This window comes from Oculina patagonica, chromosome 7 (assembly GCF_052425735.1).
Source record: "Oculina patagonica isolate OP01 chromosome 7, crgOcupat, whole genome shotgun sequence".
NCBI lineage: Eukaryota > Metazoa > Cnidaria > Anthozoa > Scleractinia > Oculinidae > Oculina > Oculina patagonica.
In genome coordinates, this window is record NC_135764.1 from 26,657,746 (window position 1) to 26,673,850 (window position 16,105).

Sequence of the window (16,105 nt, forward strand, 5' to 3'; positions counted from 1 at the left end):
ATAGCAAAATTTATGGAAAAGAACCTCGATAAAACGAAACCTCGATATAGCGAACACATTTTGGCAGTCCCTTGGCTCTTCGTTATATCGAGGTTTCACTGTATTGGACATCCGTGTTATGGTAACAGTTGTCAAATCAATGTATCCGCTGACCATATGAGCATATCTATCCACCACTAGCAGTGACGAATAGTTGTTAATCAGTGCTATTATTCTTCAACAGAAAACTTAGGGGCTCTTCGAGCTAATGGCCCATCACAACAGTTACTACAAAGAATAAAAAACTGACTACTACTGTGACAACGGATTTACCGAGAACGCTAAAATTGGAAATCGTTCTTCAATGGACCTTCAGCGGAAAACTCATTGTGCTTGACACTGGGAAAATAACCTCTGGCTGGGAGGGGTGGGGGAGGTGGAATAAGCTCAGCACACGATTGGCAGCGATTGAGGAGTTTGACAGATGTTCCCAGGTACCGGATTTGCAGCAACTGGAATCAGGACACTCGGAATTTGGTCGTCTGGCCTTTATTCTTCAATCTTTTTGAAAATTCAGTTTGCAGTTACAACAAAGCTACTTTAAAATGTACATCTGCGCGTTATATACTCAGCCTAGAAAGCTTCTATTTCAAACATAAATTGAACTTCAAAGAAAATACTTTCGTTTGGTGAGCGAGAACTAACCTTCATTTTTATCAGCACTATTTACTGCCAATAAAGACACTTATTTTGGGGCGAAACCTAAGGTTTGCTCATAAGAACATCATTACGATAATTATTTGTACAGGTTTCCAGGTAATTTCTAAACGCAAAACTGTGCGTTGTAAAGATGAGTCTTGTTATGACTGATCACTGGCTGATGAGAAAGTCTGCCTAGTTTAGGTCGAGAAGACTAATCAATCTAGCTTTTAATGTATAATATGTTTACCTTCCTGAGCATTTAATGGTTTGACAAATAATGCACACGGCTGTTCGCAAAACATCTTAACCGAGTAAGACATCCGCGTGTATTCGATGACTAACCATTTTTACTGATAGATTGTCTTTGTATTTTAGGAGCTCTTTTACCAGTGAGTGTATTGAAACTTCCAAAATTCGTCCATTCCTCCTCATTCGTTTAACTCTTGTCCAATGTTCGCGTACACGTCAATTTTAATTCGTTCTGTTCTTAACGGGGACTACACAAGGTAAAACGCCCAGAGATTGTGCCTGTTTTAACTAATCAGGTGTGAGTACTCAGGGTAGCGGAATTAATAAAATTGGAATTACTCTCCGAAGGATTGTACAACCTGTAAATTATTAATTCATATGGTAAGAAACTGCTTATAAATGATTTTGACCTCAACCTTCCTGAAGATATGATCCTTCATGTCAGGAGATAAGTTCCTAGAATTCGGTATGCTTATAAGAACTTGGTCAGTATTTCAATACGTAGCAAGACTTTACCAAAACAACAGACCATATCTAAGGCTACTATAAACAATGACTCAAAAAGTCGGTTATCTGCATATTCACTCTTGTAAATGTATACAACATCTATATACTAGAAACCACCCAACTTATTTACTATCGAGAAACTATCTACGACTTCTTTAAATTTTGACTTAATAAGATGCATTTCGTATATACAGCGTCTAGAAACTAGAATCTACACTTATTATTATCTATTTTCGGCAGCAGTTATAAGTCGAAATGTATCACGATACATCTCAAAAGCATAATTATTACACGATGATGTCCATTTCAAAATAAAAATGCTAAAAAGAGAAATGCTTCCGTGAAATTTGAAAAATTCACGTGCCCTGCAATAACAAAGACTATCCAACAAATCGATGATTGTAGAAATTAACTGAAAGCGTCTTTTCCAAAACTAAGTTTCTAACCACGAGCGGCGGACCCTTTTAAGGCCAGGTCATTTTGTTGGGAAATGACTGCAGAAAATTCTTGGAGAATTATAACGCCAATGAAGCACTACTGGATCATTTCTCAGCTGGCTGTTAATAAGTCATCGGCTTTAAAACTGTCATCCTAATTTCATTATGCTCATTTTCCAGGCACCCTAGTAATTATGTACACGATGCCTTTCTCAGACAATAGACATTTCGGAAACTAATGAAGTCTACTATTATCTACTATTTTACACTTGCAAGAAGTTCCTCAGGTCCTTGCTTACTTTTTGTGTGGCTCGAGTTTACCTTCGGGTTCTCCTTCGTCAGTTTTTCTTTCTAAAACACCAAAGAGACACAAAGAAATGGTAAGTACAGTTGAACCTCTCTACAAAACAGTCACCTTTAAAAAGGAATCAACTCTCGGTTGTTACAGAGTGTACGTTGAAAGGATGTTTCAATAAGAGTAAAGAGGTATGTACTAAAATCCCAAACGAAACCCTTGCACACCAGTTAGCCTAAATACCACTCCTGTTAGCCTGGACAACACTAAGGTTAGTCTGTTTACGGTCAGTTCTCAATAATGGTAATGGGTTTTGCTCGATTCGGTGGTTTCGGTTCGTTTCATTCGTTTTAGCTTTTAGTGCATGCCGAGTAAAGTGCATAATCAGCGCACTATGAAGACGAAAAAATCCTGACCGTTGTATCCGCGAGTCATGATCAATTACTGTAAAAGCTCAATTAGGCTCCCAGGCTTAATTTCTTTGTTAGACCTTACAAGGGCTTAAAAAAGAGAGGGCCTATTTTTATCCATGTATCAGTTACGATACATCAGTATAAAATGAATCAAGGGACCTTTTCATGTATAAGTGCCCTTTGGATGCGCACAAAATACTGTAGCAACAATATTAGGTAAATCAGGTGGAAGAATATCTTAACTAACGGTGTACAGTTATCTTGTCTCCCTGTTCATATGTTGTCATGGTCTAACATGTAGGTAAGGGATCTTCTTGGAGAGGGGCAAGGTCTTCAAAAATTGCAAAATTTCAGATGAAACTTTATTTGAGAGAGGGACTAAAAGAAGATTTCACAGTAACCTCAAATTGAGTCAAAATTATTTAGCTAAAGCACAAATTATTCCCTGATCGGCATACAGCAGCCAATTTAAAATCATTTTTCTATGCTGCAAATACAGCCGCCTCTCATCAATCTCGGAAGCTTTGCTTCGCGATCAAAATTGCCACAGACTCAACCGAATTTTGATAATCTGACCCCTTCGCAAGTAATAAGATGGACATCGTTTAAAATTTTGATTTACCTCGTACTTGGTGTACTGTAAATAAGAATACATAATAAAAACACTTACTTTCTTTTCCAAAATCAAATGTCACGTTATCTCCAATCAGCACAAACGGTGCCCAGTCGGCAATCTTGGGAAAGCCGTTATCTCTCATCCACTTCATGGACTCGTGAAGAGATTCACTGGCACTTTCTCCATGAGCAAGATGCTCGTAAAAATTATTCATGAGTTGCTCTGTTGCACTGTCCCCAAGGGCCCACAATGCCACAAGTACCGAGCGTGCACCGGATCCTAGGAACGCCCGTGCGATTCCAACAACTCCCTCGGCTCTAATCTGTCCACGACCACTATGACAGCAGCTAAGTACCACCAGTTTCGCTCGTAGTTGAACTTTTGAAATGTCAGACATCGTCAATAGGTAGTCGACGTCTTGAGGAGCCCTACCAGCAACCCGTACAGTTGGTGCAAGGGCAATCTCTCCTCTTTCAGCATTACCATGTGCAGCAATGTGTATCAAACTCACTGAACTTATCACATCAAGTACAGCCCGCTTTGTCGCGCACTCGCCTAACAGAGGCTGAGCGCCCAGCAGTCGTCCAACCATCTCCGCTTCCTTTCTGGCACAAGGCAATGGCGTGAAGTTTTCAAGACGTCCCTTGTAAAACACCAGACCAACTGTAGGATTACCCACTATCAGTGCACCCGTTTGACTGTGATAGTCTGCTGGACTGTTCTGGATGAGCTTGAGAGTTATCAAAGAAGGAACGATGCGGATCCTGAAAGACTCTGATAAATACTTGCCGCCTTCATCACTTAACGCTGCAAATGGAACTTGGTTCAAGAAGCGATCAGGAACGATAATGATTTCGGGCCCCTCAAGTAAATCAACCACAGGACCGATAACCATTCGGTAACACAAAGAAAGGCTGGATTCGGTACCTTGACTTTCTTCGTCGTCCTCTTCAACAAGTCGCAAAGATACAATGCTCTCTTCTTGTGAAGACTCCAACTTTGGCTCAATTTCATTTAAAGATCGGTCTTCGCAATTCTCTTCAGGTAGAACACCAAAGCTGCGGAAACGTTTAGCAAAAAAATCATCCAAACTAGGTACTGATTCGGCACCAACAATCTCTTCGTTTACTTCGATTCTTCGTAAAAAAATAACCCTGGTTGCTTTGAGAACCCAAACGAGTACATCGTGACCGTGATAAGTAATGTACAGACAAGTGCAGTTCCTTTCTTTTTCCATAATGTTTTCAATCCATAAATGCGGAAAAGCTGCGATTTGTTTGCTTTCAAGAGAGTACTTAGCTGCCATTAAGTCCGCTAGCGCTCTAGCCCGTCCCATTTCTTCAACGCAAAGGGCATCGTTAGGCCTCCCGAAAGCACAAAAGAAATCACTAAATTTCCGGTAGGAAAAATGGTGAACATCGGAAAATGATATCTTAAACTGATCGTTGCCTTCAAGGAAATCTCGCAACTCTTCCCGTTTTCTGACACTCTGATACAGATAGTTTAATTCCTGTATTTTTTCTTGGGATAGCTCCACATAAAATAGGCAGTTATAACATTCACACTCCTTCACACCGTCTCCAATATCTTTACATATTGAAAGGGACTTCTCAAGATTCCTTTTAGCTTGCGCATATTCACCGAGGGAAAGAAACACAGTTCCTAGGTTTCCGTAATCGGCTGCTTGTCCTTCTCTGTCACCAATTTCCATTCTGATCGCAAGTGCTTTCTGGATGTATTCTTGAGCTTTGGCATATTCACCAAGAGATATAAACACAGTTCCTAGGTTTCCGTAGTCTGCTGCTTGTCCTTTTCTGTCACCAATTTCCATTCTGATCGCAAGTGCTTTCTGGATGTATTCTTGAGCTTTGGCATATTCACCAAGAGAATTAAACACTCTTCCTAGGTTTCCGTAGTCTGCTGCTTGCCCTTTTCTGTCACCAATTTCCATTCTGATCGCAAGTGCTTTCTGGATGTATTCTTGAGCTTTGGCATATTCACCAAGAGATATAAACACACTTCCTAGGTTTCCGTAATCTGCTGCTTGCCCTTTTCTGTCACCAATTTCCATTCTGATCGCAAGTGCTTTCTGGATGTATTCGCGAGCTTTCGCATATTCACCAAGAGATTTAAACACAGTTCCTAGGTTTCCGTAATCTGCTGCTTGCCCTTTTCTGTCACCAATTTCCATTCTGATCGCAAGTCCTTTCTTGATGTATTCGCGAGCTTTCGCATATTCACCAAGAGATATAAACACAGTTCCTAGGTTTCCGTAGTCTGCTGCTTGTCCTTCTCTGTCACCAATTTCCATTCTAATCGCAAGTGCTTTCTCATGGTATTCTTGGGCTTTAGAATATTCACCAAGAGAATTAAACACACTTCCTAGGTTTCCGTAATCTGCTGCTTGCCCATTTCTGTCACCAATTTCCATTCTGATCGCAAGTGCTTTCTGGATGTATTCGCGAGCTTTCGCATATTCACCAAGAGAATTAAACACAGTTCCTAGGTTTCCGTAATCTGCTGCTTGCCCTTTTCTGTCACCAATTTCCATTCTGATCACAAGTGCTTTCTCGATGTATTCTTGAGCTTTAGCATATTCACCAAGAGATAGAAACACAGTTCCTAGGTTTCCGTAAGCTGTTGCTTGTCCTTTTCTGTCACCAATTTCCATTCTGATCGCAAGTGCTTTCTCCATATACTCTTTAGCCGTGTCGTATTCCCCAAGATAATAAGACATAGTTCCACGTTCTCCATTAGCTGTTGCTTCTCCTTTTCTATCACAAGTTTCTTTCATTATATTGATTGCTCTCTCATACAGTTCTTTTGCCTCTACATACTTACACTGTTGCTTAAATATATTTGCCAGTACAAGGGTAAAGTTAGCTTCTTTGGCTCGTTCACCCGAATCGCGAAAAACCACAAGAAGTTTCATGCCGTATTTTGTTGCGTTTGTATAATCACCGATAAGACAGTATGCATCGAACATTGTTTTATAGATTCTCGCGTTCAATAGTTTGACACACTGTTCTTCTACCTCTTTAATATCAGTTAGGAGAATTAAACATTCCTTGCACAGCTCGATGGCTTTTAGACCACGATCGGTGTTGAGAAGAAATCTTGCGACAATTAGGCCTATGCCTACGAAGAATGACTTGAAAACGTTATCTAAGTTGACCATGGCGTCCTGCTGGGTTAGCCCTGTGACAAATAAGAAAGGAAATTGAACAAACATTGAACGAAACAGAATGGAGGTGTAATGTAGAATTAAGTAAGAAATGGAATGTAACTTCCGAATATTTCGAAACCCTGTCCTTCCCCTATCGCCCCTACATAAGAAAGAAGGGACCTGCTTTTTTTCCTGCTTTTCTTCCCCGTTCATGAGTAAGCAATTATGATTATTATTAAAATGAATAACATGAATTTCGGACGTGCATGTCAGACAATCCGATTCGATGTTCGCTATACAAACACGTGTGGGCTTCAATTTAAAAGTTTTGCTAAGCCTGCGAATGCCCGATAGGGTATGGTTTTTGAGGTTCTCGGTCCTTAAATAGGGTATCATTTTTGCTCCTTTTGGCAATGAGTTCCCGGTGTGATCCTTAGATAGGGTACCTAAATTCTATAAGCTAAAATAAACGCCCAGCTAAACCAAAAAGGTATCTTAAAACTGAATTTTCTGTTCAGGTATTAGTAAAGCGATTTTATAGAGATTTGTGTCTTGCCGTGCGCGGTTAGCCGTTATTTGGGTCGTCATGGAACGCTTCTCCTCCCCTTGAATAGGGTGTCATTTTTCGGTTTTGGGCCTTAAAAAGGGTATCAATTTTCGCTTTCTTTATCCTTAAATAGGGTCAGGGTTTAAGAACCTTGGCGGCACACCCCTATCCGAAATTTATGGGAGTACCCCCCCCCCCCTTTCGGGGAATACAGCCGCCTCTCTTCGCTCCCGGCCGGTTTGTTTTGCTTTACCGTTCATAAATCAATCGTTCTTAATTTCAGACATGCTAGAGAACTGAGCGTGGTTGTTAGTAGATCGAACGCGTAACGGCGTAAGAGAATCGGCGTAACAAGTTGTTAGCGCTTAGCATTTATAATTCAGTTTCCGGTTATTGCTTTTCCGTTGATCATTGATGGCAGTCTCGCCTTTGCACGAGAAACGACGGGCCCTGGGGACAAGAAATTTTGAACGGAAGTAAAAACGCCATCAATCTCTCACAAATTATTTAGAAACATCACGACCGCATACATGAAGACAGGAAGTCCCAGAATCTAGGAATGGAAAACATTTGACTCCAGAGCCCTTCGTTTCTCGTGCCAAGGCCCCTTAGCTGTCCCTGTCTGTGGCTATATTCTACTTTCAACATTCAAGTTTTTTCCTAACAACAAACTTAGTCACGCGCGCGAGAGATGCAACCGTTCTAATGGGAATTATTTACATCGGCCATTCAAACGTATTCACCTTCAAAGACTACGGTTTGAAGTACGGGCCTGCTTACAAGCAGGTAGGGTAACCCTAGGTGCTTGGGTGACCCTAGCAAGGGTTAGAAGATAGCCCGGGTTTACAAGCAAAATTCGCAGGTAGTGTAACCCTACTAACCCGGGTCAACTTACACCGGTTACGCTTCAGTTAACCTTGTAAAATTTTGTCGTTAGAAGCTGTTATTCGAAAACAATTCCGTTCCAGTGCAAAAATACCACAAATTGTGAATGAACACGATGTTTCTTGGTCGCAATTCGCTGTTTTGGTCGGTATTTTTAAACATATTTAGCTTCTTGGAGCCAAAATAAAGTTGTCCCGGGTAGGCGAGTTATCCTTAGCAGATCGTTTACAAGGCGCTAGGGTTACCCTAGAACCTAGGGTAACCCTAGCACTCAGCTAGGGTTACCCTAGGTGCTTGGGTAACCCTAGCGCCTTGTAAACACGTCAATGAAAATAAGAAGAAATGTTGCTAGGGTTACCCTACCTGTTCGTAAACAGGCCCTACCGTGTTCTTGACCCGGCAGCAGTACTTGCCAGTTCTGATCAAAATGAAACCGAAAATATAACACAATAAAGCAGCAGAGGCTTGATCTGCAAAGGAAGGAAAGCAAATGCAAATTGAGGATCGATGAGTAGGTAACGAAGTTGAATATCCATGAAAAAAGAAAAATATCTGCTGAAGTGTGTCACGACCCTTCGTTAAGTAACATACAGACATGAGAGTCCTGTAGCTTTGAAAAAAAAATCCGCTAATGTTGTTGATAATCTATCAAGTTTTGTAAAGCCAACTAAAGAAGAACTGCTCTCCTTTGGTGTGTTGTTATTCTTTATTCATTCATCAGAGACCCTGAACGTCACTATTTGCGAACCAAACAGGTCTCTATCTTAGAGCAAATGATCTCTTTTATTTACGATTACCTCCCTTTTGTATTTTTTTAATAATTTCAAAATCAAACAATTTCTTACAAAAATTAACTGGAAAGGATAGAAGGCAGTACGAAACAAGAACTATTTTACTTACCACGGCAAATACAAAGTAAAGTTCGTTTTAGAAAGTTAAACCGGAAACACTAGGGGGGTTCCCCAATTTCCAAGAAACATCGCATTCACACATCAAGATGTTAAAATTATGATTTGAGATGGTGACACTAAGTATTCTTACCTGCAATTCTTCAGTTATATTACAAAATGTACTGTTCCAATCAGTGCTTAATGCTAAAATACCCAAGTAGCATTTCACAATAATTAATCAATCAATAATTACATACATACATACTTTATTGACTTTCCCCCTAGAGGCTTTTCAAAGACAAAACAAAATTGCACTCACCACTCTTGTTGTGTGTTCAGAATAAACCAAAATCAAAACGCGTCAACGATAAGAAGACTTTTTTTTATACCTGCTGCAAAACATTAACGAAGAGATAAAACATTTTAGCAGGCCTGCTGCCTGATAACTCAACATAGTTTCCGCTTCTAGAGCGTTCATTTGCGTGACTTTCTTTGTGTCGCGTTACTAACTTTCAGCGCTCACACGTTAGTCACGCGAGTAATGCAAATCTTTTCCGGTGCGAATTAAAATACATTTAACTTCGCCCATTCAAAGGTATTTGCCTCCGAAAGCCACGATTAGTAGTAAGACTTACAGTGTTCTATGAATTTTTGCGATCTAATACTGTTCAAAATGAAACCGAAACCCAATAAGCAGCAGGGGCTAATTATTATATTTGCAAATGAGGGAACGCAAATGCTGCAAATTCTGCAAATTAAGTACGTAGGCAGCAAAGTTGAAACGCCATGCAAAAGTACTAAAGAAAGCCAGCCGCCGAAGTGTGCTTTGACCCTTTGCCAAGTATATACTGTAACATTCAAACAGGAAAGTTCCATTGCTTTGAAAATAATTTCCACTGTAATCTTGTCAATAATTCATCAAACGAGTTCGCATTTTAGCTTTAGGGACGGAAGTGTTGCAAAAGACAAATAAGGCAACTAAAGAAGAACAGCTCTTGTTTGGTCTGTTGTAATACGCTTGTAAATCAAGGCGCGTGAATTTGTGTTCATATTATAACGCTCTTTGTACGATTTGATCGATTTTATTACCCGCTTTTATAATACATGCATATGGTTACCGAACCAAGCAGTTCTCGAACTTAAAGCAATGATCACTTATATTTGCGTTTAGTTTCCGTTTTATGTTTTGTTAATAACCTCGAAATGAAACTAAATATTGCAAGTATTAACTGGATAAGATAAAGCAGTATAAGACAAAGAGAATTCTACTTACCACAGCGAATCAGGCTATTCAGAGTGCAGTTCAATTTTCAACTTGTAGTTTGATTAGAAAGTGAAACCGGAAATTATTCGGGGGTTTCCCGACATTCTGAGAAAGCAGATTATCATATTACGTCATTCACGCAACACGCATTACTGCTAGAGTTAGGAGCTGGGGAGAGGGGTAGGTAGAGGCACAATGCGTGTGCTTTCTTCCTGGTCCCAAAATAGCCAAAAAGGGGTTAAACAAAGCATATTTAAAGCATAGTTGGATATTTTTTAAGTCAACAATATACAAACCTTATAATTCAGGTGGCGAAAACGCGCGATTCCAAGAAATAAACAATGTATCGATATAAATATTGCTTTATAATCAATGGCTAGATACTCCGTTTATGCAGCTATTTCACACGCCTTGTTTCTCTCCCTACGTTCACTGCAGCCTGATTATCCGAAAAGATACCATTTTTAGTAAAACACTCTGCGTTCTACACAGTGTGGCCCCCACCCCGATTAAAAAAATCCTTGCTAAGCCTCTGCAACCTACATGTGCAGGAGCCCATTACCAATGCACATGTGATAGTCAACGGAAGTGCAGGGTTTAAGCATGCCACGTTTGTATGTTTGTACATCAACAACAGAATGACGATTGCAAGCAGGGTACTAGCCAGTACAAAGAGCTCGAAAGGTCAAAGGTTTAATTCCCAAAATCCGCGCATACAATATAAACGGACATGAGCATTACAACAGTGCTATTTCATCCCTTGGAGGTCAAATAAAGCACATCCAGTGAGTACTTCGAACTTCCATTAATCATAACATGTTCAATCGGTGGAAAAAGGACCCTGAATGAATATCTCTATGGAAAACGAAATTATCGCCAGGTTGATTTTAAGAAAAACCGTTATAAGTTTCTTTCCTTTGAACTTATCCAAAATGAAATTCAACCCGAAAGAAGAGCATATCAACAGACTTCCTGTTTGTACCTTAACAGTCTTTTAGCTCTAAGAGTTTTTTTTTTTTTCAATGCGATGCCGGAAATAATATTTTGTGAACTGGTATTAAGAATGAAAAACTACTTCTGCTGCAGCTACATCCGGGACAGCACTACTTTGTGGCAGACAGCGCATGATCCACAGCCATCATACAAGCGAACACAGTCAGCACCATCTTCGCCTTCACCTCCACCAGGTCCTCGGGCAGCGCGTACAATTTGGCGCCAATTTTTCGCGCCATGGAGATGGCGTACTTGGCGTTCGACAGTTTGTCTTCGTCTGTTTCTCCACTGGTGACCATGTTGTATTGTATAAAGCCCGGCTTGATACCATCGATCAGGTCGATCACACATCGACTGCTTGCGATGCTGGTGTCCTTGAAGCAGCTTATTCTGGAGTCTTTCTCGTTTTCTGCCAGCTTCTCGTTGACCCACGCGATGATTTCCTCGTCTTTGATTGCCTTGTCGCTTTCGGCGCATTTCTGCAGGATGACCAATGTATACGCGCGCATGGTCTGGTACAGGATACCCAATATCATCTTCTTGATCACGTCCAAGATGTCTTTGCCTCCGATCCCGACCACCGAGAATTCGAGTTTCTTGGCGACCTCGATGGCATAATTACAGTTTTCAAGCTTTTTCATCACCTTGCTCCAGTGAGGTCCCATTAGGGGGTGGGGAGGGGGGGGGGGGGGTGAGTATCCCGTATCCCCGTTAACGTCTGTGGTTTGTATCCTTAACGTTGATGGTCAGTATCCCGGAATCTGTTTTCTATATATCCCACATCCCGTTAATTTTCCCCAAAATATCCCGTAAAAACAATAAAGCAAACAGCTCGCAGTACATCTTACATCTTTGATATTGGGCATCCATATTATGGTCAATTGACAGTTGTCAAATCAATGTATCCGCTAACCATATGACCATATTGCAGGCTCAGGTGTATATGACAAATGACCATATCGCGGGCTCAGGTTCACTGCGCGCACTCCTGAGAGATACCATCAGCACTCGAAGATAAAGCTCGTATCCCCGCGCGACCATGTAATATCCTCTATTAAGATATACGTACTGAGATTTACTCACTGAAAAGCCGCAAAGTAAATGTTTGTTCGTAAACCGATGCAAACCAATCAAATAGCGCGTACCGCTTTTTTTAGGTGTGAGAAAAATAATACGTCCAATCAGAAACCGCGTATCATGTATTTTTGACCCGTGAGACGTATCAAAGTGAAGTTTTTATTCAAGGCTGATTGGCGGCGTTTTTTATCAGTCAATTCCAAAACCGCCCATTCCCCCCCTCCCCCCCCCCCCCCGCGGTCATACCCCGGCCATTTGACTCGAGGTTAGCTTCGTATAGCGGGAATTTGAAGCAAAACTTCGCCCGCCAGGCCGGGCATTTGGCCATCCAAGAAACAAGAGTCAGCGGTCTCAAATTAAAGGATTTCGTCATCCGTTCATTCACTAGGAGCAGGGGTGGCGCAGTGGTGAGAGCGCTCGTCTCCCACCAATGTGGCCCGGGTTCGATTCCGGCCCGGTACCATATGTGGGTTGAGTTTGTTGTTGGTTCTCGTCCTTGCTCCGAGGGTTTTTCTCCGGGTTCTCCGGTTTTCCTCCCTTCACAAAAACCAACACTTCCAAATTCCAATTCGATCTGGAATCAGTGAGATCAAGAAGAGCCACCAAGTGGAAGATCCTACTGTAAATTCCCATTTATTTTTTATTTTTTATTTTTTTATTTTATTTTACTAGGACTACGAATGTTCACGGTACTGGTGTTATTTTTACGATTCTACCTCTGCTTTTGTTATAGTATCCTTTTGCCTTTACTGAAAAAAGTGTGGATTTATTGTCAGAAGAGAGTTTTCTTAATGTGTTATCAATAAGGTATTTTAAGAAACCTTTCGCAGATAACGTATAAGCAGAGTTAGAAAGAGCGACTTCAAGCTACACGGAGCGAAAGTAAACGTCGATGTTTTCTTCGCTTTGTTGGGTGGGGAATTTGGCGCTCTGTGAAGCCCTAACTGGTGGGGCGTTTGCCGTCTAAACTGCCAACATGGCGGGCAATTTGACCAAAATTTTTCGAAAAAGTCAAATGCCCGGGGGGGGGGGGGGGGGATGGGTGGTTTTGGAATTGATTGATACATCTCGCATACAACCCATTTCGTGGCGTAGCTAAAAAGCTATTTTTTACAATTTTTATTCCAACGTTACTTTGAAATTTTCTCGGTATTCCTAAGAAGAAACAAAAGTGAAAAGCCCACGGTTTTTCGCCAGAAGAATACGTCGAAAGTCAGGAAAGCATGAACACACAGGATAAAAGCAAAGCGTTACTCAGTGGTATTATTCTTCAATAGAAAACATAGGTACTCTTCGAGATAATGGCCCTTCACAACAGTTACTACAAAAAAATCTAACTGACTACTACTGTGACAACGGATTTACCGGAAGCGCTAAAATTGGAAATCGTTCTTCAGTGGACCTTCGACGGAAAACTCATACTGCGCTTGACACTGGGAAAATGAACTCTGGCTGGGAAGGGTGGGGGAGGTGGATAAGCTCAGCACACGACTGGCTGCGGGTAGGGAACTTATCACGTGTTCCCAGGTACCGGATCTGCAACAACTGGAATAAGGACACTCGGAACTTGGTCTTCACGCGTTTATTCTTCAATATTGCCGCAGTTTTGCGGTAACAACAAAGCTACTTTAAAATGTACATCTGCGCGTTATATATCCGATTGAAGAAACGTTGACTCGTGAAAAGCATAAACCATGATGCGACGATGCGACCCAAATATTTCCTGGGAAATCTGAGAAAAAATCATCCCCATCTGTGACAATAAACATTATGATATGACAGGTTGCATAAATCACGCTCTTAAGGCCCCAAAAGAAGAAAATATCTTAATTATCAATAAAATGGAACCAATGCTGCCTTCCCAGAATGTCATTGGGTCTTATCGTTTATGGTTTATGCTTTTCACAGGGTCAACCTTTCTTCAATTAGGTGTATACCCAGCCTAGAAAGCTTTTATTTCAAACATAAATTGAACTTCAAAGAAAATACTTTCGTTTGATAAGCGAGAGCTACCCTTAACTCTTATAAGCACTATTTACTGCGAATAAAGATACTTATTTATCCTGGCGAAACCCAAGGATTGCTTAAAAGAACATCATTATCATAATTATTTGTACAGGTTTCCAGGTAATTTTCTATCCGCAAAAAGTCTTCTAAGAAAACTTTGTATTCTATGTAGTTTCTTGCTTCCTTTTTAAACCTAACAATCGGTGCGTTGTAAAGATGAGTCTTGCTATGACTCTTCACTGGCTAATGAGAAAGTCTGCCTAGTTTAGTTCGTGAAGACTTACACAATCTAACTTTTAATGTATAATATTTTCATCTTTCTAAATATTCAATGGTTTGTAATAGTAATTGGACTGAGTGGAGTACAATTCAGAGAGTAGAAGTTACGAGCACGATTACTCTCTAAATTGTACGACACGAGGTCCAATTACTAATTAATCGTATCAATAACAAAATTCGATGTTGGGAAGTCTTTGATAATCTTTTTTTAGTGTGAAAAATTCAATAGAAAATTCATTGTTTGTGCAAACAGTGTGAAAACAGCAAGAAAGATACTATTTAAGCGCGTGATTGACACGCACCCAAGTGATCGCGCGCCAATTATGCGACAAATAGGAGCGCGTAGAACCAATTAAAATCTAGAATTTTGTTATAAATACGATTAGACAAATAATGCGCACGGGTGTTCGCAAAACATCTGAACTGAGTACGACATCCGCGTGTATTCGATGACTAACCATTTTTACTGATGGATTGTCCTTGTATTTTAGGACTTCGTTCACCAGTGAGTGTATTGAAACTTCCAAAATTCGTCCATTCCTCCTTGTTCGTTTAACTCTTGTCCAATGTTCGCGTACACATCAATTTGAATTCGTTTTGTTCTTAACGGAGACTACACAGGGTATTACACTCACAGATTTTGTGTGTTTCAACTAATCAGGTGTGGGTACTCAAGATAGCGGAATTAATAAAATTGAACTGATTACTTTCGGAAGGATTGTACAACCTGTATATTATTTATTCATTATACTAAGAAACTGTTTATAAATGATTTTGATCTCAACCTTTGTGAAGATATGATCCTTTATGTCAGGAGATAAAGCCTAACCAATTGATATGCTTATAAAAACGTTAACATGGTCAGTATTCCAATACGTAGCAAGACTCTGCCAAAACAACACTGAGACCAAATCTAAGGATACTATAAACTATGACGCAAAAAGTCTGTTATCCGCGTATTCACTTTTATACATGTACACAACATCTATATACTAGAAACAACAAAACGTATTACTGATCAAGACACTTCCTAAGAATACTTCAAACTTTGACTCAAAAAGACGACTTTCGTATATACAGCTTCTAGAAACTCCCGTGGGGGGGGGGGGGGGGTACTCCCATAAATTTCGGATAGGGGTGTGCCACGAAGGTTCATAAACCCTGCATAAACCCTGACCCTATTTAAGGATAAACTTAGCGAAAATTGATACCCTTTTTAAGGCCCAAAACCGAAAAATGACACCCTATTCAAGGGGAGGAGAAGCTTTCCGTGACGACCCAAATAACGGCTAACCGCGCACGGCAAAACACAAATCCTTATAAAATCGCTTTACTAATACTTGAACGGATAGTACAGTTTTAAGATCCCTTTTTTCGTTAAGCAAGGCGTTTATTTTAGCTAATAGAATTTAGGTACCCTATCTAAGGATCACACCAGGATTACAATGCCGAAAGGAGCAAAAATGATACCCTATTAAAGGACCGAGAACCTCAAAAACCATACCCTATCCCGCGGCACATACCTATATAGCCTATATATGGCAGTACCCCCTCCCCTCCCCTCCCCCTCCCCCCCCCCCCCGGGTAGAAACTAGAATCTACAGTGCTTATTATCTATTGAGTTACCAAGAAGACTGAAAAGAAAAATCATTTCCGGCACATTATCAGTTATGAGTCAAAATGTATCACGTGATACATCTCAAACGCACAATTATTACACGATGGTGTCCATTTCAAAATGAAAATGCTAAAAACAGAGAAACGCTTGCGTAAAATTTGTATAATTCACGTGCCCGGGA

General features: G+C 40.5%; 1 protein-coding gene across 1 annotated transcript in view; it reads right to left on the bottom strand.

Annotated features, from left to right (window-relative positions):
• Window positions 1-518: 518 nt before the first annotated feature.
• LOC144660428 (uncharacterized) overlaps window positions 519-16,105 on the bottom strand; it is an 84,639-nt gene continuing 69,052 nt past the window's right edge. Inside the window, 2 exon segments of the mRNA XM_078521042.1 lie at window positions 519-2,225; window positions 3,253-6,046. Of these exon segments, the coding sequence (XP_078377168.1) occupies window positions 2,170-2,225; window positions 3,253-6,046 (2,850 nt within the window). The 3' untranslated portion in view covers window positions 519-2,169.